General features: G+C 37.6%; 1 protein-coding gene across 3 annotated transcripts in view; it reads left to right on the forward strand.

Moving 5' to 3' along the window:
• Positions 1-24582, forward strand: part of stxbp5b (syntaxin binding protein 5b (tomosyn)) — a 36172-nt gene that overhangs the window by 5544 nt on the left and 6046 nt on the right. The window contains exons 3-22 of one of the 3 annotated variants that reach the window (XM_065254328.2): positions 7406-7487; positions 7620-7720; positions 9347-9481; positions 9581-9644; positions 9731-9814; positions 11016-11139; positions 12366-12444; positions 12710-12864; positions 13238-13310; positions 13393-13540; positions 13645-13712; positions 13811-13851; positions 14255-14475; positions 14829-15013; positions 17225-17350; positions 17436-17587; positions 18307-18369; positions 19472-19528; positions 19625-19672; positions 22827-22871. In XM_065254328.2, the coding sequence (XP_065110400.1) occupies positions 7406-7487; positions 7620-7720; positions 9347-9481; positions 9581-9644; positions 9731-9814; positions 11016-11139; positions 12366-12444; positions 12710-12864; positions 13238-13310; positions 13393-13540; positions 13645-13712; positions 13811-13851; positions 14255-14475; positions 14829-15013; positions 17225-17350; positions 17436-17587; positions 18307-18369; positions 19472-19528; positions 19625-19672; positions 22827-22871 (2051 nt within the window). The remainder of the gene's footprint in view (positions 1-7405; positions 7488-7619; positions 7721-9346; positions 9482-9580; positions 9645-9730; positions 9815-11015; positions 11140-12365; positions 12445-12709; positions 12865-13237; positions 13311-13392; positions 13541-13644; positions 13713-13810; positions 13852-14254; positions 14476-14828; positions 15014-17224; positions 17351-17435; positions 17588-18306; positions 18370-19471; positions 19529-19624; positions 19673-22826; positions 22872-24582) is intronic. The other 2 variants (XM_065254339.2, XM_065254347.2) reach the window with 2 other exon arrangements.

Genomic DNA, 24582 nt, shown 5'->3' on the forward strand with positions numbered 1-24582 from the left:
AACATGTAAATGCTGCTTTGTTGTAGTGTTTTGCTAAATTACAGGGCTAATAAGCAAACATTTGACGTTTTATACTTTGTGTTCTGATTCTGTGATCTGATAAAGTTGTGTGCATTTTGAAGTAAAGACCTAAACACTTTTTCACAGTGATTGCTTAGGCTTTGTTAAAACATTTATAAGTCCCAGGTGTGCCTGTGTCTGTTAGCCTAGAAATCTAGACGCACCCTAGCGGCCGCAAAATATATTTGCTGCCAGGGTTTAGTCTAGGCACTCACAATACACTTAACCGGTCCAAAAACCAAAATTTGGTCAGGCCAATCACATCGTGTGTAGCGTCTGTGGGGCGGGCTTAACATGATGACGACAGAGCTGCAACGGTTCCTACTTGAAAACAGAGAATGGCTGCTGCTGCTGGCGAACAGCTATCTTTTGAAGCGGCTTTGGGCGCGACTCTGGAGGACTTAGACTTATGTTTTTCTTTGAGAGAAGAGCAAATAAACCCTACTGCAGTCCTTTTTAAGCAAGAAAGATGTGTTTGGAGTTTTGCCGACTGGTTACGGTAACTACGTCACCTTCTTCGTTGCTCTGATCCGTCATAGCGCTATCCTATTGCGTGCAGAGGCATTTTGAGGGACAACCTTATATCTCGCCCCTTGCATTGAGCCGTTTGTGTGAAGAGTTGCCAGACCTTACATCTTGATGTAGGTCTGGCTAACCAGGCTATGTGTCTGTGAATTTGCAGCTGAAAATACCCCACACATCATTTGTTGTAGCATGTCCAAAATGCCCCTTTGCGGGCGGGAGCAAAAAAAGTGTTGTTTTCATGTCTGTACCTTTCAAAGTAAATGAGCTACTGCTTTAGGTTAAAAATAGATCTGATTCATGTGAATTCAGTCTAGGACAATATTATCTTTAGATGCATTAGTGCAACAACGTGGCAACAAACACATTTAGAAAAGTTTTTGGGGAAGTTACCAGTCAGTCAGTGGGTGTGGGCGGGGCTTTATCAGTGTGACATCACATTAACAAGAGAATCAAAATAGCATTTTTAATCAGACTGCTCTGGTTAAGTGAGGATAGTGTTTTTTTATTGTACTGCCAGCACACATTTATGTTCAAACACTGTGTATAGGTGGATTTAGCATAATATTTGCCTCTTTTTTGTTGAAAAAACTAAAGTGTTGTGGTCAACAGTTTAATTTAAAATATTCTCATCCTCAGATTTCTATATGGTACTTGTTTAGTTTGTTTTCAGCTTGTAGTGTGGAGAGAAATTTGTGCAAATGCCGTTGTATCTTTTTACATGGACTTTAATGAAGAAATCCTCTTTTGCATTTGTTGACAGAAGTGCCACAAACCACTGTGGTTTACCAATGAGGTAGTTGCTCTCATTGTTTGGAGAATGTAACTTTTTCCACTCAATTTTGTAATCATCTAGTTGAAGACAGTACACTGTACAGTATACCTGACTTTAACTAGTCATGTGATAGACTTACAGTGTTAAAAAGCATTTGATGTGGGTTCCTCCAGATTTATTTTGAAAGACCTGAGGGCTACATTAGTTATGCTACTCTTTAAAGAGCAACTATTGTTCGATTCACGATTTTACATTTCCTTTGTAAGTGTGTATTAGTGCATGTTAACGATATGCAAAAGGTACAAACCCCAAGGTAACCGAGTTATCATTTCTTTTTTTTGGACTACAACAAACACACAGATTAAAGGCAACAGTTTACTTCCTGGGTCTGTTGACGTGGACACGACGGTCATTATCATAATTTCTCCGGCTTTGACTCACAGCCTGTAAGTTAAAGGCGGGGTGCATGATTTTTGAAAAACACTTTAGAAAAGGGAGTCGGGCCGAGTACCAAAACACACTTGTAGCCAATCAGCACTAAGGGGCGTGTCCACTAACCGACATCGTTGCCTGGATTGCGTATTTGTGGGGCGGGTCTATCAAAAGAAGCTCCAGATTCTATTGGGTTAGGGACATGTTTGTTCAGGTGATTTCAAAAGTCAACATTGGCTTTCAGATATCATGCACCCGCCTTTAACTCCTGTCAGCATTGCATTGTGAGCGAATCTTTTAAACATGGTAAGGAGCGTCACATTTCCGGCTGACATCAGATGTATTCAGGCCAATCACAATGTATAGATTAGCTGGCCAATCAGGGACACAATGCTTTTCAGATCAATGAGTTTTGTACAAAATCAATGCGTTTGTAGAAGGCAAGATATCTGAAGCTACAAAAATGTACGGTATGTGGAAAATAATGTGTTTTTAACCATAAACCACGCAAACACATTGTAATATACCAAAAATTACTTTGTTTTTAGCAATGAAATAGGTGTTGAATTTTAATATTGCTTTTATAACACTTAAGCTAACTTTTATGATGATGATTAAAATGCTGGACTTGGGAGTAGGATGCAGGAGTAGTTTATACACGGCACAATGTGTTCCCGCTGTCGTAGATATAATTAGTAAGCTTCACCGCTGTTGCATGGGTTAATAATAATTTAGCTCTAAAATTGAATTTCAATGCATTGTGGTTGCTTTGAACATGAATGGTACCTCAAATCAGACTTAGGACTTTCATAGAGGACCGCCTCAGGTTATATCTGAAGACTATAATATAGAGACGTGTATTGACTTGGACTAGTAATAAATCATTTTGCAAGTTGCAACCACCCAGCACCTCCTAGCAAGAACCATACAGAACACTTTAGCATCGTGACAGTGACATTTGAATGGGTAAAAACATTATTGTACGTTATGTAAATTGGATGGTTTAACAAAACACAAAGCATTGTGAAACGTCTCTGCATCAGGAAATTTAACTCCGACTTCCTCAGCAGGAGAAAGCGCGTGCTTGTAAAACATGCACATTCGCTTTAACGATGCCCAGTCTTAGTATGGTATAAATTGAATTCATTAGTGTTATTTTTAGTGTTGATTGCCTCATGATCTGTGACCCTTTGCTCTCTGCTCCTCTCGTAGGCCGCTGTTGGCAACATTCAGCTCCAAGTGCTTTAAATAACGACCATTTGAGACTCCTCCAGAGTTTGTTTAAGGCACCCAGGGCCTGTTTGATTACTGTTCTTAATCTTGTTTGGACAGATCCTAGCTCTCCTATATCACTTTGAACCTGTCAGTGGCTGAAATTCTGCTTGGTTAGAAAGGGAGAAGGGAAGCTGTAGAGTCAAATAATGGTTTTGTTGAAGTATATATATTTTTTGTTTCACAAAGATGTCATGTTATGCATATGGCCGTTTGCATAGGCGTTTAAAGGGGATTCTGTTGTATTTAAGTGGCTAAATGTGAATTATTAAAATAATTGTGTGATTTTTAGCATATATATTATTATTATTATTCATATGCTTACATCTGTATAATTTTCACTGCCTCCTTTATAATTCATATCACTCCTCTGCTATTTTCTCTTCCCTGTTTTCCTTTGATAGAGAACCAGTTTGGTTCCCAGGAATGAATGTCCGCATTTGCAGGGAACTTGACAAGCCTGTCTGCTTTAGTTGCATTGTAATCTTTTGCACTTGAGGTCTGTGTTATTAGGCCATATAGTATGACAGCCCCCTTATCAGATTGCACGGCTGTTTGCTTTCAGCGGAAACCCCTGTTGTTTAAAGTGAGTCATCCATTGTAATTGGCACCATGATGCTTTAGATATAAAACTTTAGAGCTTTGCTTGTTTGCATACATATAGTATTGTTACATTTTCGAAAAATGTATTGAATGATAAATAATTTTAGGACAAATCATATGAAAAATGTTAGGAATGCATTTTGGGTAAATTCATCACAATAGATGGAAATAAGAAACCATATTTCCTTGAAGAAACCAAAACCTATGAAGCTATTTGTTTTGTGATATGGGAAATACTTTGTTTGAGGTGGATTAACTTCTGCCTTGTATTTCTTACACAGCTCTGTGATGGAAACTTTAGGAAAGGTTTTACATACAAGCGACCAGACCATGCTATTAAAACCTTTGGAACCGCATTAATTGGTACCATCATGTCTTTTGTGAGGTGAAATGTGGAAAAAATATTTACAGGTTTTGCAATGTCACTATATTGCAGATGCACATCTTGCAATGTCGATGTTGAAAGTAACGATATGTTGCACTGCCCTACCAGACAGTTTTTTGTACTAACTGAAGTTTTGCTATCAGTCACACATTTCTACTTGACTACTTATTAAGTGTACATGATGTACATTTAGTGTACGTTTAGGCTCTGACTCCTATTGAAATCACAAAACTGTTGGCTCTTAGACCGTGACACAGAGCCTTTAACTAAGGGCAAACTGCCTAGTCAAGAGCCTGATGCATAGAGACATGAATAAATAATGAGTCAGTGGTCCACTGCAACTTATTTATAACGCCTCTTTTATTTATTTAGTCTGTATTTTTTCAAATATGATGAAGCACTACTGTATAAACATTCATTGCATCATTCTGAAGAGAGAGGATGTGGAGGAAGCAAGACATGTTTCATTCTCCATCTTTCTAAAAGATACAACCGTGTACATTTTAGGGATGCATGATATTGGTGACTCAGTTAAAATATTTAAAATGTAAAGATTTGCTATTGGCTATTGTAAAAATATTGTGCAATATTTCTTTGTCAGTACATTCCTACTGGAGAGATGCAAGAAAATAGTATGCATTGGTACGACTCTGTTTTCTGCCTCTGAGGCTTTTTTGTTCACAAACCATTTGATTGTTTCATCAGAAAGATTGGTTCATCTTTAGTGAAATAGCTCTTTTCCTGAACACGGTCCTAACGCTGTTGTTTACCATAATTGATCTGTTTAACAGAGATAAATGATCTCATCTGCTTTCAGTGTCAGACTAAACAACAGAGTTAGTATATTAGAGACCGATCACAGACACCAGTACACAGTGCTTGTTGAGGTATTTTCACAGTTTTAACTCACATTAAAGGAAATGAGTAAGCTGTTGCAGGAAACCGCTGATTCAGTACTGTTGAGAAAACTCTGTGTTTCCTGCACAGTTTTTAAGTGCCAGTACACGGCTACTAGTGTATCTGCTGCATCAGGGTAAAAGATGTTATATTTTACATCATCTGTGAGTTTGCAGTCTGTGTTTAAAAATAGGTTGCACTACAAAATATAACAAATGTTTTAGTTAACTACTTTTTGTTTTTTATCGCATTGTTCATGCAGGCTGCATGAAACAAAAAAAAATGGTGTAAATTGTCTAGTGTAGGGTTCCCACGGGTCTTTGAAATTCTTGAAAGTTTGTGAATCTGGGAGAAAAAAATTCAAGGCCCTGGGAAGTTTTTGAAAATATACATAAATAGATGCAGATCATTGAAAGTGTTTGAATCTATTTTATGCAAGAAGTTTTCTGGAAAAAAATCCATATTATTCCTTGTGTAGTGTTTGATAATATCATAAAAATTGGAGACTTTTTAAGCGCACATGCCAAACTGTTTACTTTAAATGCTTATATCTTCTGTATGCGAATGTTGATTCATACCAAAATGCTTTTTTGCATAGTTGTGTTTGACACATGAAAATGTCTCGGGTTACGTATGTAACTGTTGTTCCCTGAGAAGGGAACGAGACGCTGTGTCTCCCTTGCCATACTTCCTGCATCCCTGTAATGCCGTCTTTGGCAATATTTCATATAGCGATATACTTCCTGGCTCCCGCCTCACCCTGTCATTGTCGTTAAGCCTCACCATTGGTTGAATTTGATAAACACATTCAGATGCACTTACCCCTGGAGGCGTCCCTCAAGTGTCAGCGCAGTGATGCAGCGTGAGTTCCCTCGAAAGGGAACTGTAACAATGTATCTTAAAAGGTAACATGATGTAACCTTGCTCTCACTTGAAATGTGTCCTCACATTTAGTCCTTAAATTTGAGGGTATTGGACCTGGACAGTCTTGAAAGGTCAGACCTGGACAGTCTTTTAAAGTTAACTAAGGTGTGGGAACCCTGACAAGCAAACAAATGACTCTTTAATTCAAGAGTCATCAGTTTCAGTGAGACTGAATCAATCAGAATCTGACTTAATATTTTTATTGATTCTGTGATATCCGTTTATCATTATTTACTGCTTGTTCATATGAAAATTTGTAGTTAAAGCTTATAAAAAAAACCTATAAAACTTAAAGTCCCGTGAACCGGAAGTCACGGTTGATTTTAGTTCCATGTTGTGTCATATTTCAGACTGAGTGAAACAGAATATCATGTGAGGAAAATAGTGGGCATGTTTTCCACTGTGCTTTGAATATAGAAAAGTAGGCGTAACATTTAGCAATGGAATTTGCATCAGACTGACAGATGAAGGGGGCGGAGTTAACAGATGTTCCCACCCAAGCTGTCTAGCTGATGTCATCGATGGATGATCGCCATAAAGAGGGCGAAAGTACATTTTCAGATTTTGATTGAAGTTTATGAGGGAACATGAATTTTTTTTAAAAAAAGTATGACTTACACAGATAAATTGTTTATTATAAACACTGCAATATTACATAAAAAAATAAGAATTGTCAGTTTTGATTTCATTGGGACTTAAAATGTCACCAAAATTCCCTGTTTATAGTATAACTATTTATGTTAATTCCCTGGCATTGAAATGTGACATATCCTGCATACATTGTCCATATTGTATTTTTATTTGGCAGACAAGACGCTTTCTAATCTGAGATTATTGCTTGAGTAAGAGAGCCTTTGCCCATGGGTCACACAGATCCTCACTCATCATTCTTGTAATTTATCTTATATAGACATTTAGTATTGTCAGCAGTTTTGTTGTAAATTAACACAGAAGAAGAAGAAGAAGCATTGCTGTTGTTTGTGCACATCAGGCCATACAGTACAATTATTTCCTCATCTATTTGAAAGCAGTGGAATCTGCAACCTGATATGACCCAATCGCTCGCATTTATGCCCAAATGCACAAACAAATCACGTAGTGCAGCATGTTGCTGGTAAATGTGATTGACTGTTCGACTCAGACAGTGGGTGTTGTTCCACTGGAGAAGTGCATCATGGGAGCATTTTCAGCGCAGATCCGACAAGACTTGAGACTTAGGGACTTTGTGTAATCCTTTTAGTTAAGTCAATGGACAAGACCCTTGTTGATGTGACACACAGGCCTCAGGGAACACAGAATCCCTTTTGTGCTGTGGCCTTTAGTTTACCCTCATTATTTGTCCTCGTCTATGGGTAGTTTTATTTTATTTTCAGCATCAGGATTTTAAATGAAAGTATATAATGTTCATTTTTGGAAGCTAAAACTGATCACCAAGACATTCTTTATTTTATTTTGTAATCGACTCAAGTAAGTTTACTTGACAGGTCTTTTTGAGAAGTTTAGTGTTGTTAATACCTTAACTAAGCAATGCACAGGTTTGGCCGAGCAGGAGTGGAGTGTTACTGTCAACATGAAAGCGGATCGGCTGTCATCCAGCTGGAGTTTCTCGTGAATGAAGTGAGTTTCTTTGAGCTTTTCTGTGATATCTCTCTGTATTGCCTAAGTATAAATTGATTAATATGTAGTGAATAAGATTATACATTTCAAATTCCTCAAGTTATTTTGCATTTGGTGGTGTTTATTCAATAGGGGGCGCTGGTTAGCGCTTTGGCAGATGACAGTATTCATTTGTGGAACCTGAGGCAAAAACTTCCAGCCATTCTCCATTCTCTTAAATTCAACCGGGAACGGTAAGTACTCCCTATTAAACAATTATTCTGGTAATGTCAACATGAAGTCAGAATTGATTAAAATTTTATTTTTAATAAATAAAAAATGTGCCTGGCTTTATTTAAAGTCACAATGAAAAGTAAAATAAAAAACGGTAATTTGTTTTGTAATATTGTGGTATTTTTTACAAATGATTTATCTGTGAGCTTCATTAATTTTTTAAAATTCATGTGCCCTCATAATCTTTAATCAAAAATGCAAATCTCCTCCCCTCCTAAAAACGATCTCTCTTTACTTCCGGTCAAAATGTATGGCAGGTGGGCGGGGTCCGGTAGAAAATATCGCTGCGCTTAGCAATTAGCAACACGACCCAACTTCAAATGATCCCATCAGATCTCGATGGACAAATTCAAATCCAGCCCTGCCTAGTTTCATTTCAGAGGCCGGTTTTACTCGGATACACTTCACCACGGGGGAAATTAGGCAATTGATACTTCCGTTTCATGGCGACTTTAACATGACTCATCTGAAAAGAAACATGTTCGTGTTCATAATCTTTAATCACAGTGGTTTGCCTCAAGAGAGTTTCCGCTTTGGGTTGTTTGGCTACTTAGTCATTTTAACCATTTAAAAAAAAATTGATTTATAGGCGGTTTCAGCAGAAAAAAAAACATAAACAAGCGGCTGTCGTGGTCCGCACGTAACTTCCGGTAAACTCCGCTAAGAATAAATAACAACAAAGTTCTTTAAATGTAGTTTATTTATATAACAAGCAAAAAACAACACATAGATTACCTAGGAAACCAAAACATTGGTTATTTTCGATGAGGCATTTGTTCAAGAGATCAAGGCAAGGCAAGGCAAGTTTATTTGTATAGCATCTTTCATACACAGAGGTCATTCAAAGTGCTTTACATAGATATGAGAGAGAAAAAAACATGTAGAAATAAGGGACAAAAAAAATCTAAGATCCATGAGAATTTAAAATATCAATTAAAAGAAAATAAATGTGATTTCAATAAAAACAGTTTAGTTTAGCAACTAGTCAGACCATTAAAAAAACAAAACCGGAAGTAAAGTTTGGATCCAAACGTGTATCGCGTCAGCGCACGTGCGTCCGATGAAACCGTCTATATATTTTCACTAGCCCTCCAGTACTTAAATGGGTTTGTAAAACTTTTGTTTTTATATGCAACAACCACTTTTATCATTTCAATTAATTCCTAATGGATACATTTAAGTACGACCGCTTCACGTGTAAGTGTAATTTCACGTTGTCTTTAACAACCAAACAATTAAACGAGCCCACTTTTTTACATACCGCTGTATTCACAAAATGTTTCATGTGATTCTTCCTTCATACCACCCAGCCCTAACAAACAAACAAACAAAATGTTCTCGGATGTCCTCAGATACTTGATTGGTTTCCCTTTTCAGAAAACGCAATCGCAGTAATGCACAGTAATATAAGTTGATTTATTAACTGTGACTTGCTCATTTTGCCAGATTTCGCTCTGCTGTTATTGCCGTTTCATCCTCAGAGCTTCATGCAGCACAAATCCGTCTTAATGTTCACCATCACATGAGATAATGATGATAAACATCTCACTTTGATTAAGCTCGGTACTGTCCTTGTGTTTTGGCAGGATCACGTTTTGTCATTTGCCCTTTCAGAGTAAATGGCTTTACGTGGGCACAGAAAGAGGAAACATTCACATTGTCAATGTGGAGTCCTTTACACTCTCAGGCTATGTGATCATGTGGAACAAAGCCATCGAACTGTAAGTATCTGAAACTTTCTCTCTCTTAATGTGCTGGGAAAACGTGTTTGATCATTTTACAGATGACAGAAATAAAAATGTCTCATTATTCTTCACCAGTTCTTCAAAGACGCACCCTGGTCCTGTGGTTCACATCAGTGATAACCCCATGGATGAAGGGAAAGTATGAAGCCTTTTTCCTCCGTGATTAAACATAAATGTAAATGCTCAGTTTTCAGTACACATCACATTGTGTTTCTTTTCTTGCAGCTTTTAATTGGTTTCGAGTGTGGCATAGTTGTGCTGTGGGACTTAAAATCAAAGAAAGCTGATTATCGATACAACTATGATGAGGTGAGACACTGTTTGCATATTTTATAATTGAATTTAGTTAGATTGAACTGCAGACAGACACAATGCCCATGTGTATCCTGACTGGCTCCCTTAGTCTTTATTCATTTTTATTCAAGTCATTATTTGAGGGAATATTTAAAGTCACAGTGTTTCTGCTAATATCATGTTAATCTCAAGTTCCTATAGAGTAGTATTGCATCCTTTATATCTCCGAAGAGTCTTTAGTTTTATCAGATTGATAAAAGACAGATCAGCTGTACCCCTACTTGCCGAAAAAAACCTGAGCTCCTCGAGTTGTACCACGGGGGAAGCCAGTCACGAGCAAGCAACAGACATAAAACCTATTGCACTATCTCTGGACAACTTATGATTCACATGTTCATGTTGTTCACATTATATGCACTTACGCACCAATTGCCAACAAAACAAAGATATTTGATGCAGTTTTACTTACCGCCTGCGACTCAAAACCTGGTTGGGACCGCCCCACTATATCCATTGTTTTCATAATGCTTGGTTCATTAAGAACCTGAATAAACTTAAATTTCCATCACAAACAAAAACACTTTTTTGTGAATTTGATTCTGCCCTTGGTTGGTGTTTCCATGCTCTATTCCGGGTGAAGTGCCCATATAAGGACTTCCAGCACTAAAATTGCCCATAAAAGAAATTGCAAGCAATATTGCTACGTATGAATCTCTCATGTTCCAAACAAAAACCTTTACGAAACCCAAACGAATTCTGGTGAAGTGCATTTGGCACGGAAATATGTCCAATTGCTTTTTTGACACTTTCCCTATTCTTAGCATGAGGAGTCCAACTCTTAAACTTTGTCAATTTGTCAAAATGCATGGAATAGCTTTAGACCCCCCTTTTAAGAGCATTTTTAAACTAGGACTACTCTGTCCTATATAGTGTTGTTTCTGGAAGAAGGGTCTAAATTAGGGATGGACAAGGGCAAAATTCCCATCTCATGAAAGTAAGAATTAAGGGAATTATCGGCAGCCTGTGGGGTGGGCCTAAGATATTTATTTGTTATATGCTCAGCAGATATCGACTTTTTAGTCCGAGAGCTTGAGAGGAAAATGGCTTGATTTATAAAGAATTTCAAAACTCATTTTTGCTGTCAGAGCACATTCCTCTCAGTTTGCCTGACCTGCTCTCTCTGTGTTTGATTGCTTGTCCTTTGTTTGGCCTGTAGGCGATCCACTCTGTGGCCTGGCACCATGAGGGGAAACAGTTTGTGTGCAGTCACTCAGATGGCACGCTTACCACGTGGAACGTGCGAGCTCCTGCCAAGCCTGCCCAGATCATTACACCACATGGTAAGCTTCTGTCAAACCAAATCTGTTCCAAGGTTGAGCACAAAGTAAATATCAGAAGGTGAAGTGTGTAAGTTTTGCACCACTTCACACCATTTAAGAAAAAAAAAATTGGTAACTGTGTCCCGCCTCTCTAACTAATGCACTTATGTATGATGAGAATAAACCATTGGCGTTTACCCTGGCGGCCAGCGTGTTTTCAGTCAATTCCAACAGAAGTGCCGTGCTTTTTAAAAACGCCAGCCAGTGCCAAGAGTTAAAATTTTTTAAACTTTGGGTGAAAGGCTCAGCTCGTCAATGTCACTTCTCATCCAACTGTCCAATCACAGTGGAGGAGGGACGGAACAAACAACCAGCGCCTAGTTCAGCAACTGATAAACAAAGCAGAAATATCATAGCAACCAAAGTGCTCAGCTGCGCCTATAGTTGGCGTGCGCCTGGCGTTTTCATTCACGTTTTAAACGCTTTTGTGTACAAGCCCCGTAACTCTATACCATAAATCACAGAATCATATCGCAATCCGTATCGACGAAGGTTTATATCGCAAAATCTCAATACATTGTGTATTGTTACACCCCCTACTTTACGCCTCTTATGAGCCATCACTAAATCAATTATTTCTGAACTTTAAATTAATGTGATTTTAAACTCACAATGAAACGGAAGTAGCAGTTGTCTTACTTTCCCCATCGTGACGTATATCCGAGTGCCATGGCTTCTGAAAAAAAAAAGGTAGGACGGGACTTGAATTCATCCATTGAGAACTGAGTGGATCTTTAGAAGTCATGTTGCTAATTGCTAATCGCGGCGATCTTTTCCCGAACCCTAACCTTCGTGCCATAGCTCCTGACCGGAAGTAAAGAGAGATTGTTTCGAGGAGGTGAGGGGATAAACGTTTTTCATTAAAGATTATGAGGGCACGTGATTAAAAAAAAATAATGCAGCTCACGTAATAAATACCACATTATTCCAAAAAATAAACGTTTTTTTTTACTTTAACATCTGAGGAGCAAATAATAAAAATAATAATATTAATATGATAACAAATACCCTGGTCATCATTCTCATGCACTGCCTCAGAGGAAGGGTTAGCAGTTCCAAAGTCATGTGTTGAACTAACAAATTGCTTAAAAAAAGTATAGCTTGAATGCACTGTATGTTGTTTTGGATAAAAGCGTCTGCCAAATGTGTAATATATGCATGTATGTAAATGTAATATTTACTCCCAGGTAAACAAGCCAAGGATGGAAAGAAGCCTGAACCATGTAAACCCATCCTGAAAGTGGAGTACAAAACTACCAGAGCCGGGTGAGACTCATCATGATGCATTCGTTTCTGGTGCAGTGTTGCTTTGTGAGAGATTTTTTGGCATAGCCGTCTCTGTTTTATGGATTTTTACAAGGTAACGTGATGTGTTACGGATGATTGATGTACAATATAAAGCTAATGTGACAACACTTGAGGTCTCGAAGATCAGTTTCATGTTTAATCCCTGAAATGCAGTGCTGATGTTTAATGCATTTTCTTCCTCTTGCATCATGGAAAATTGAGATTTGTTTATTTGTTTTGTCAGGGACCCTTTCATGATACTGAGTGGAGGTTTGTCATATGATACAGTGGGTAGACGAGCCTGTCTGACCGTGATGCATGGGAAAAGTACTGCAGTATTGGAGATGGACTACCCTATAGTAGATTTCCTTACGCTGTGCGAAACCCCGTATCCAAATGGCAAGTCATCTACAGGAATACCATGTTTCCCATAATGCAATGCAATGAAAATGAAATGGCAAATATTACAATAAATAATAACAAACAATGTTTACCCACATACATTTTTGTTTTTAAACATATCATGTTGGGACCACCATAACTACTTTTTAGTAATGAGATTCGCTGTAAACCATGTGACCGTAAGTCACAGGACATGAGGCTCTGAATGATCATTATAAACTTAAATAACCAAAAAAAGTGCATTCAGAGTTTTGGCAACAAAATGGTTGTTGATGATCTAAAATATTAAAAAGGATTAAATTTACACTTTGCAAAATAATCTAAAACATTAAGTAGAATAATCTTTTCAAAATAATCTGTATACCCTCAGATTTCCAGGAGCCCTATGCTGTTGTCGTCTTGTTGGAAAAAGATTTAGTAGTTATTGATCTTGCACAAATCGGGTGAGTAAACGCCTAAGGGATGCACAGCAGATGATTCCCTCTCTTATATGCGCAGTTGTTTCATCTCCAGCTCTCTGCGCAGGTATCCCATCTATGAGAATCCATATCCCCTGTCCATCCACGAGTCTCCGGTGACCTGCTGTGAATATTTTGTGGACTGTCCCGCTGAAGTCATTCCTGCAATTTACTCCGTAGGCTCCAGACAGAAGAGGCAGGGCTTTAGTAAGAAGGTAACGCTCAGGGCTTTGATATTTGCACACATTTGCTGCTGTGCACTGATATATCAGAAATAAGGTTGGTGCCAAAATAAATCTCCTGAATCTTGTTTGTGCAGGAATGGCCTATCAGTGGAGGTAACTGGGGCCAGGGAGCACTAAGTTACCCGGAGGTTATCATCACTGGGTAAGTGTTCGGATTCCTCCCGTGCTTTCTTTAGGTTTATTAATTGCATTAGAGATATAAACAGTTTCCATGTTAATCCAACATTTCTGGACTTATAGACATGCTGATGGATCAGTCAAGTTTTGGGACGCATCATCATGTGAGTTAATGCACACATTCAGGTTTTATATTGCAAGCGCATTCTCCAGTAATGTTTTAGCTTGAAAAACATTTATAATTCACACAGGTGTGGGGTTAATTGTAACAGACAGGGAAAACATCTTTTGGCAGCGTAAAAAAAATACCGGAAAAAACAAAACGCTCAACCCTGTGCAACAATGTAAACAGTCCGTGTTACAACTAACCACACGTTAGTTCTTGCCCCGCGCACCCCTATGTGTAATACACTTAGCTTTTACAATGTTTAAATTAATTTCACACAATTCTATAGATATTAAGTTCAGTGCCAAAGAGCAGATCATCTAAACTTCTATAAAAAGCATAATTAATGATGAATAAGATAATTTGCTAATGGATTGAAGTCAATGTGCCGTGTGGTTTAGTAATGTTGCAGGTGCTGTATAAACTAAAAACAGCGAAGGTGTTTGAGAAACCCCGTAGTAAGGAAGAGAGGTCCAGCACTGATATTGTGGATGAGGATCCGTTTGCCATCCAGATCCTATCCTGGTGTCCGGAGAGCCGTGTGCTGTGTGTGGCTGGAGTCTCGGCTCATATCATCGTCTACAGGTTCAGCAAACAGGAGGTCACCACTGAAGTGGTTCAGGTCTGTCCCACATATACATTTATTATTTAAAATGACTTGCACTGAATTTAGGCTTTACATTGAATCAGTATGGGAGGACATTCTCTAGAAATCGAACTCATGACCTTAATGTTGCATGCTTTTCAATTTAAATGCAGGATTTATACATAACCACGCATTATTTTGGGAGTTACATCCATTGGAAGAGGTCTGAATAGTATAGTCTCTCTTAATATTTTAGTAGTAAAAATGTACAGAATGCGAACTGTCCGTGACAGTGAATATCTTTAAAATAGGAACGCTGCAAGTATGTCTGTAAGTGAATTTGTTTACAAAGTAAAAGACACTTTAACTTTGTCTATGTGTGTGTGTAGCTGCTGGAGGTGCGAATGCAGTGTGAGCTAAATGAAGTGGACTCTCCAGAGGCCGCAGGAGAGCAGTCGGCCGTATCCACTCCAGGAACCTCCTCCAGTCCTCAAAGCAGCCTGCCTCAGTCCCACCCCTCCACCAGCAGCAACAACTCCTCTGACGGTCTGCGTGATAACGTGCCCTGTCTCAAGTACGGCTAAAAACACCCGGCTCTTACTTGAGATCTTTTGTTTTATTGACATGCTTCATTATAGACGGTTTCAGCAGTAACAACATAAACAAAAAAAGTGGCTTTCGTGGTCAACACATATCTTCCGGTAAACTCCGCTAAGAATAAAAAACAACAAGGTCCTTTTAAAGTAGTTTATTTATATAACAAGCAAAATTAACAACACATAGATCACATAGGAACCCAAAACATTTGTTATTTTTGATGAGGTATTTGTTTAAGAGTTCAGTTTTAGCAACAAGTCAGACCATTAAAAAAACAGAAACGGTAAGTAAAGTTTGGACCAGATGCTTAATCACGTCACTGCAAGTGCGTCCGATGAAACCGTCTATAGCCTATAGAAAATTTGTGTTATAGTCATGAAATATTTGATTAATGTATTTGTGTTATTGACACGATTTTCCGCTGTTTTGGGGCCTCTGGAGCATGAATGTCTTATTTGTTTCACTCAGCTCGAATTGTTTTCAGTAGAAATATCTAATTATTCTTAAAGGAATAGTCTACCCTTTTGCCATATTAAACTATGTTATTACCTCAACTTAGACTAATTAATACATATCTATCTTTTTTCAATGCGTGCACTGTACAGCCTGTCATGAATGTGTTAGCATTTAGCCTAGCCCCATTCATTCCTATGGTACCAAACAGGGAAGCAACCAAACACTTCCGTGTTTTCCCTATTTAAAGACTGTTACATGAGGAGTTATACCAGTAAGTATGGTGCCACAAAATAAAACTTAATGCTAACATTCACAATGCGCTGTACAGTGCACGCATTGAAAAAAGATAGGTATGTATTAATTCGTCTAGGTTGAGGTAATAACATAGTTTAATATGGCAAAAGGGTAGACTATTCCTTTAAATCAAGATGTTTTTTCTTGATTTGCAAAATGACCTAAGAAAATAAGTCTAGTCTTTAGACAAAAAATATCAAATGGGGTGAGAAAATTTTTCTTGAATAAAGTGTTTAAGAAAAAAGAAAACTTATTTTAAGATTTATTTTCTCACCCCATTGACAGATATATTTTAGGCCTTCATGCTCCGGTCACACAAAAAACAGTGGAAAATCATGTCAATAACACGAATAAATTAATCGTATATTTTTTTTTACTATAACACGACTTGCCGTGATGTAGGGTAGGCCATAGACACACATTTTACACACACAAATGGCATAAATTTCATAAAAATGCCATGTCATTTTACTTCGCGCAATGGAGTTTTCTGTATGTGAAATAATCAGTAAACTATTAAATGGATAGAAATTCTAATAACGCAACCTACATACATTTTCTATTTATATTTTTTTTATGTTACCTTACAACCTGAACTGATCGCTCCAGCACCGATATACACTCACCTAAAGGATTATTAGGAACACCTGTTCAATTTCTTATTGATGCAATGGTATAATGGTGTGTGGGATGTTTTCTTGGAACACTTTAGGCCCCTTAGTGCCAACTGGGCATCATTTAAATGCCAAGGCCTACCTGAGCATTGTTTCTGCCCATGTCCATCCCTTAATGACCACCATGTACCCATCCTCTGATGGCTACTTCCAGCAGGATAATGCACCATGTCACCAAGCTCGAATCATTTCAAATTGGTTTCTTGAACATAACAATGATTTCACTGTACTAAAATGGCCCCCACAGTCACCAGATCTCAACCCAATAGAGCATCGTTGGGATGTGGTGGAACGGGAGCTTCGTGCCCTGGAACTGCAAGATGCTTTCCTATCAATATGGGCCAACATTTCTAAAGAATGCTTTCAGCACCTTGTTGAATCAATGCCATGTAGAACTAAGGCAGTTCTGAAGGCGAAAGGGGGTCAAAGACGGTATTACTATGGTGTTCCTAATAATCCTTTAGGTGAGTGTATTTTAGCCACCATACCATACACAGCTACTTTGTTGCATGCCAGTGTATCCTTGTGGTAGGGTCAATTTTAGTTTTACATGCCCTTTAACTTTTATAAAACTAACTAAACTAGTAACAGTTCAAATGTCTTTGCTATCTGACTTGGACAGAATACCACCAGTATGACCAAAGGCTTTATCTTACATTTAAGTTTGTAGCTTTCACAGCTGTGTGTTTGTAACATGTATCCTACAAGATGACACTGTAGCCACATGCTGATATTTTTATTTTATTTGTGTCTTGTGTGAGCAGGGTTAGGAGTTCGCCTCTTAAGCAGTCTCCAGGTTACCAGGTAGAACTAGTCATTCAGCTGGTGTGGGTCAGCGGAGAGCCACCACAACCCATAACCAGTCTGTCTGTCAACTCTGCATATGGCCTGTAAGTCATTCATTTAACAGGATGAGGGTTTCACAGCTATTAAGAACAGAGTTTTAGGAATATTTTTATTTATGTTGTTGTACAGTGTCGTTTTTGGCAACGGTTATGGCCTGGCCGTGGTTGATTACATCCAAAAAACTCTGCTTCTGAACGTGAGCACGGCCGAACTCTACGGTTCATCGGATCCTCACTACAGACAGCCGCGCTCACCGCGCAAAGCCAGACAGCCCTCTGCAGGTGAGCATCAACCTCACCTTCTGACTAACAAGCATAACCGTCGCATGAATGTCACTGTCAGTCCCTCTCTGTCACTTGCATACACGCTTACTATAAGCAAAATCGGCCTACGAGATGATGCATCTTTCAAACTGCAGGTGGCCATCTGTCCCCGATCTATGTGCTCCTAAAGGGACGCTGATTTTTCTCTCCTCTTTCTTTTGCATGTTATTTTTCTTTGTTGTTTACTCATTTATAGTTTCAGTCTTTGAGATACTTAGGACCAACAGACTGAATTCACAATTAAGAAAATGTTATGTAGTGAGATTTGAACGAACCCTTAAACTTTATTAACTTGTTTCACATCAGATGTGTTACTGATCCAAATGATACCATTTTCTGTTTTGAATCCAGTCTTGTCTCTGGGCGTTCAAAGGCCTTCTACCTCTTTATTTGTGTCATTGTTTTGTCTCACCCTTTCAATATTCGTCTCTCTCTGTGGTTTCGTAAAGACACTCAACATAGGAAGTCTTGCATGTCCGGCCTCTCTAACTTTTATTCAGAATCTGTGAAAAAGCTTCGTTCTTCTTATATCAGTAAGTCACATGACTCTCATCTAACGTCTTTTGCTTTTCTTTATATCTGTCTGCATTCGTCTGTTTCTGTTTCTTGTTAAGTTTTTGTTTTAGGGTGTTTTCTGAAGACGATTTGTTAGTTTTACACATGTTTGTTTTCGACAGGTTTTTGTGATGGTAATGATGGGCCTGGTGCTCCAGAGGAGCGATGCAAATCCCCAACTTCAGGTAACGATGCCCTCATGCTATCTAAACCTCAAGTGCTGTGAGTTTCATATACGGTTTGCGAACCAACAGTAAAAAGAAACGTTTCTGGATTCTTCATTAAAGGGCACATATTATGCATATTTTTACAAGATGTGATATAAGTCTCAGGTGTCTCTGTGACGTTTCAGCTCAAAATACCACATAGATCATTTATCATAGCATGTCCAAAATGCCCCTATTTGGGCAGGATCAAAAAAGTGCTGTTTTCTTGTCTGTACCTTTAAATGCAAATGAGCTACTGCTTTCGGTTAAAAAAAGATGTGATTACAGGATTTAGGTATGTGCATTCTGTTTGTACGGTTTTATTTATACAAAGGGATTTGCTGTTAAACCATATAAAGAATAATTAAATAATTCTATTTTTATTTATAGATTGATATCCATTTAAAGGTGCAGTGTGTAAATTTTAGCAGCATCTAGTGGTGAGGTTACGAATTGCAACCAACGGCTCAATCCGCTGCTCACCCCTCACTTTTGAAACACATAGAGAAGCTACAGTAGCTGCCACCTCATTGTCAGAGACAACTTGGTAAAAAAAGGGCGTTAAGGGCTTCTGTAGAAACATGTTGGCACAAAATGGCGACCTCCACGTAAGGGGACCCTCAGTGTATGTAGATAAAAACGTCTCATTCTAAGGTAATAAAAACATAATGGTATATTATAAAAAGGTCTTTATACACCCCTGATAATATAGTTTTGTATATTATTTTGCATTTTTGTCAAGAGATCCTTCTAAAAATTACACACTGCACCTTTAAGTTGATTGAAGTGTGTAAACTCCTATAGTGTCAGTAGTGGAAAAATAAACACTGCTTCTTTAAGACATTTTGACAAATAGCCAGTTTGTAACCCCGGTGCATTAAATGTGAAATTGTATTAGAGTTGAAAAGTCTTGAGCACAGCAAAAAAAATTAAGGAATCTGCAAGCGTAGTCAGAACGTGAATCAGGTGTGCTGACCAAGTAAGCTGCACGTACAAGGGATTTGACTTTGATATGCAGGTAGTTGCCAAAAATTACGTAAGACGCCTTTGGCTCTATCACATTGTTATGCATTCACTTTAGGCTCCGGCTCACCGTGCAATTCAGATGAGGACAGCACACAGAAGTTTATTGACAGGGGTACAGTACATTAAAATACATACATGCATATCCCAGAGACAAGCAATAAATCCTAATCAATTTTCTTTGACTGGTTCTTTTAAACACATTTTCCAGTGAAGACCAAAAGCAGACGGATATCCAAGAGTGTTGCCAATGACTTTGGTACTGTATCTTGTTTATATTACAGCAGTCTGGGTCTTTGGGTTTCTCTGTACTAATGCATCGGGCTGTTCGTGTTCACTAACCAAATGAACTAACCAAATGATTCTGGATTCAAATGGATATGTTGAAGTGTAGCTTTGTGTTGTGTGGTGCAATGAATGATAGACCTGTAAGAATACTATATATATTTTATTAAAAACTACAACTTTTTTATTTATAGTCCTTAAAGCCACAATATGTAAGATTTTTGTAATTCAATATCTTTAAAAGCACTTGCACAGTGTGATATACAGTATTTAATGCAGTCGTGTACTTACATTATTCAATCCATTTACATTTATGCATTTGCCACACGTTTTTATTCAAAGCGACTTACAGCGTTTTACAAGATATACATTTTTTTTAACGTGTGTTCACTGGGTTCAAACCCAGGACCTTTTGCTCTACCACTGAGCTATACGGGAGCAAGTTCCCAAAGATTTGTAAATCCAGATAAATTCCTGTTTTAAATAATTTCTCGTCCATTTTCTTCCTTGTGATTGGTGCCCCTTTAACTCATCAATTAAAGGTATAGCGGAGGATTTTCTCAAATTTTAGAAAAGAACCGCCTTTCTCCACTTTTAAAAAAATGCAATTGCACAACACTCCTGATTGACAGCTAGGAGGACCAATAGTCTTGATGATCCACCCGGAAACAGAAAATCCTCCGCCATACCTTTAAGAGAAAACATTTTGCATAAATAAAGTGTTCCCGATGAATTTTAATGTTAATCTGTAATATCACGATTATCCACTAGATGGCACACTTTACAATAATTTACAAAAAACTGAAGCAAAAAAGTTATTTTCTAATTTTAAACTCTCTGTAGGTTTTTAAAAATCGTTCAGAATCTGTTCTCTAACAAAATTCCTTCACAAAAATTAAATTATTGTAGCTTTTTGCTAAAAAAAATCATATTTTTAAAGAAAATACCCGTATTTAAGAGTTTATAAGCAGAGAAAAAATATAGATAGGATGAAACGTTTTTCCCGTTTTGTTTGTTTGTTTATTGTTTGTTTGAAAGCAGAGTGGTCTGTTCTGTCATTTGATATATTTTTATATTTATATATTTTTAGAAGAAAAATTTCCTGAAAGGCATTTTGTGTTAAACTTTTGTGAAAATCACAAAAAAATGCTTGGGGCAACTTTTCAAAAAAAAAGACTGGCGGGGAATGAGTTAAAGGATTAGTCCATTTTCTTTAAAAAAAAATCCAGATAATTTACTCGCCACCATGTTATCCAAAATGTTGATGTCTTTCTTTGTTCATTTGAGAAGAAATTATGTTTTTGAGGAAAACATTCCAGTATTTTTCTCATTTAATGGACTTTAATGGACCCCAACACGTAACAGTTTTAATGCAGTTTAAAATTGCAGTTTCAAAGGACTCTTAATGATCCCAAACGAGGCATAAGGGTCTTATCTAGCGAAACGATTGTCATTTTTGAGAAGAAAAATAAAAAATATGCACTTTTAGACCACAGCTTCTCGTATATCTCTGGTCATGTGACGCGCCAGGGCGACCTCACGCAATATATCATTACGTCAAGAGGTCACGAAGGATGTATGCGAAACTACGCTCCAATGTTTACAAGTGTGGAGAAAGAGGAGCGCTCCAACGTTTTTGTATGTCGAATGATACTAATTAATGTCTTTGTGTCAGTTTATTGTTTAAAATGGTCCGCAAATGTGCTTTTTATATATGCAACACGTGACCTTTCGACGTCATTACGCAATTACGTGAGGTCGCGCTGGCGCGTCACAGGACCGGAGATAGACAAGAAGTTGTGGTTTTAAAGTGCATATTTTTAAATTTTCTTGTCAAAAATGACAATTGTTTCACTAGATAAGACCCTTATGCCTCGTTTGAGATCATTTAAAGTCCTTTGAAACTGCAATTTTAAACTGCATTAAAACTGTTACGTGTTGGTGTCCATTAAAGTCCATTAAAATGAGAAAAATCCTGTAATGTTTTCCTCAAAAAACATAATTTCTTCTCGACTGAACAAAGAAAGACATCAACATTTTTGACGACATGGTGGTGAGTAAATTATCTGGAGTTTTTTTTTTTTTTAAGAAAATTGACTAATCCTTTAAGGACTTAAAATCCATGCTATTCTCAGTTTCCCATTAGACAAATCTAACACGCAGCTGTTGTGCCTTGCAGCTAATTCATTTAAATGCCATAAAATAATGTGATCAAACGTACAGGTAATAAAACATTTATTTATTACCTCTTTCGTGAACATGAGTAGCGAACACCATACATCTTTAGATATTGAAAACAAGATCTCCATCATATCATTCCCCTTTATTGTCACTAAGCTTCTCATTTGTTATTGTGTAATAGGGACCTCTAGTGGTGAAAATCCTACATATTGTGCCTTTAACATTCAGGTTTAAAGCCAAACAGCTATTAAGTCACATCACATCGTATAAGATGCATGCGGAACAAACTGTTAATCAGTCGAGACTTTATCTCTGTTTGTCATTGTTTTAGGCTACAGTGGAAGATTTCTCAGCCTTGCCAATAGTTAATGTCCGCCACAATGTCTGTTTTTACTAATAAATCTATTTTATTCTCAGATTGAGAATGCCGTTCTTTGATGACCTAACTTCAAGCGGTTTTAATCCCATAACTCTTTTATTCTCACAATTTCAGTCTACATTTTCTCCTCTTTAGACATGTTGCTTTTGTCTAATCTTGTTTACAGGCTTTCTGTCCTCCGCTGTGGCACGTTTAAAGGGTAAAACTGCAAAGGGCATTGAAATGATTATTTCCGAATGACATATTCTTTCGAAATCAAAGACAGATTTACATATGGACAATCTCTGAAATACCTGGTGTTCTGCTGCTCGATGGGTACTGGTTTCACTGCCACTAATCTCAGCACAGTTGTCCGGGCATGATCAATTGCTTTCGACCGTACTTGATTTGAATAATCTCTTTTACGGGCTCATTGCTGTTCTGTGGCTTTGCTGTACTCTGTACACCCTCTGGCATCTGATAAACTCATCAATAACATGCTTATTTCTCTTGTAAATCAATTGATACTTGTTTAAATTGATCTTATATAACAGCAATATGTTTAGAACAATGTTATCCTTTTTTCCAGCTAAGATATCCAGGAAAATTAACATGATTGCTGATCAGAAAGATGGTAAGAGTTTGTTCTCTCATTTATCATTTCTAGGAGTAGCTGTATATCTTTTACAGGTGATTTGTCTACACGCTGGCCGTTTGTTAAGCAGCCCTTGTCATCACATTGATACGGCAGCTTGTGAAAAGGCAGTGTGCACGCTTGAGCTCTGACTCAAAAAACCCTAGAGAGCTCGGATCTGTGTGACTCCTGGTCCTGTTTATTTTTTGAGATTGACAAAGTGGATTTTGGTGCATAATGTTTGGGCATCTAAAAGGCAGCAAACGAGGTTTTTGAGCAGAGCTCATGAGTGTTTATACTCTGATATATACACTCACCTAAAGGATTATTAGGAACACCATACTAATACTGTGTTTGACCCCCTTTCACCTTCAGAACTGCCTTATTTTCTGCGTGGCATTAATTCAACAAGGTGCTGAAAGCATTCTTTAGAAATGTTGGCCCATATTGATAGGATAGCATCTTTAAGTTGATGGAGATTTGTTGGATGCACATCCAGGGCACGAAGCTCCCATTCCACCACATCCCAAAGATGCTCTATTGGGTTGAGATCTGATGACTGTGGGGCCATTTTAGTACAGTGAACTCATTGTCATGTTCAAGAAACCAATTTGAAATGATTCAAGCTTTGTGACATGGTGCATTATCCTGCTGGAAGTAGCCATCAGAGGATGAGTACATGATGGTCATAAAGGGATGGACATGGTCAGAAACAATGCTCAGGTAGGCCGTGGCATTTAAACGATGCCCAATTGGCACTTAAACGATGCCCAATTGGAACTAAGGGGCCTAAAGTGTGCCAAAAAATGAACTATACTTCGGCCTTTAGATTTACAATTGTACAGGTCATGATGTATTTTTATTAAACTGTATGTAATTATAATAATTTAATCTCTTACAGCGAAGCAGCATCAGAGCATTAACTTGTTCTGTGTTAACCTGTCTTTGTCTTAATTTGTTGTCATTAACTTGCTGTTATGACATGATTCACACCAAAATCTGAGGAAAACTTTTTTAAGCAAATTTAGTCTTCTGTAGTAGGATTTTTTTGTGACTAAGCACATTCCTTGGGCTACAAATTCTGATTTCGAAGTTTTTTCATCAAAGTTTGCATAATAAATTTTATGTATTGAGTACTGCCATCATATATAAATACTTTTTATTTACATTTTGTTGAGGAAATATGTAACCCTGGACCACAAAACTAGTTAGAAGTTGCACAGGGTATATTTGTAGCAGTAGCCAACAATGCATTGTATGGGTCAAAATTATAGATTTTTTATGCCAAAAATCATTAAGATTTTGTCATTTCCTACTGTACAGTAAATATATCAAAAATATATTATATTAAAATATTTTCACCCTCAGATTCCAGATTTTCAAATCGTTGTATCTCAGCCAAATAGTGTCCTATCCTAACAAATCATACATCAATGGCATGATTTATTCTGCTTTCAGATGGTGTATTAATCTCGATTTCAAGAGTCAGAGTCATATTTGACTCAGAATTAGTGCTAAACAAATCTGTTTTCCTTAAAGTGATGGTAAAACATGTGGTGTTGGAAAGTTTATTTCATTTTGAATGGGAGTGTTTAAAATGGCTTGTGTTTTAACTGCCCTGGCTTTTGGTAACGGAAACTGATTTTTCTTTTGGTAACGCAAACTGATTTGTCCTTTTTTGTGTCTTTTTTGTCCCTGATGGGCCACCGTA

The sequence above is a fragment of the Paramisgurnus dabryanus genome, chromosome 17 (genome assembly GCF_030506205.2).
Source record: "Paramisgurnus dabryanus chromosome 17, PD_genome_1.1, whole genome shotgun sequence".
NCBI classification, from domain to species: Eukaryota; Metazoa; Chordata; class Actinopteri; order Cypriniformes; family Cobitidae; genus Paramisgurnus; species Paramisgurnus dabryanus.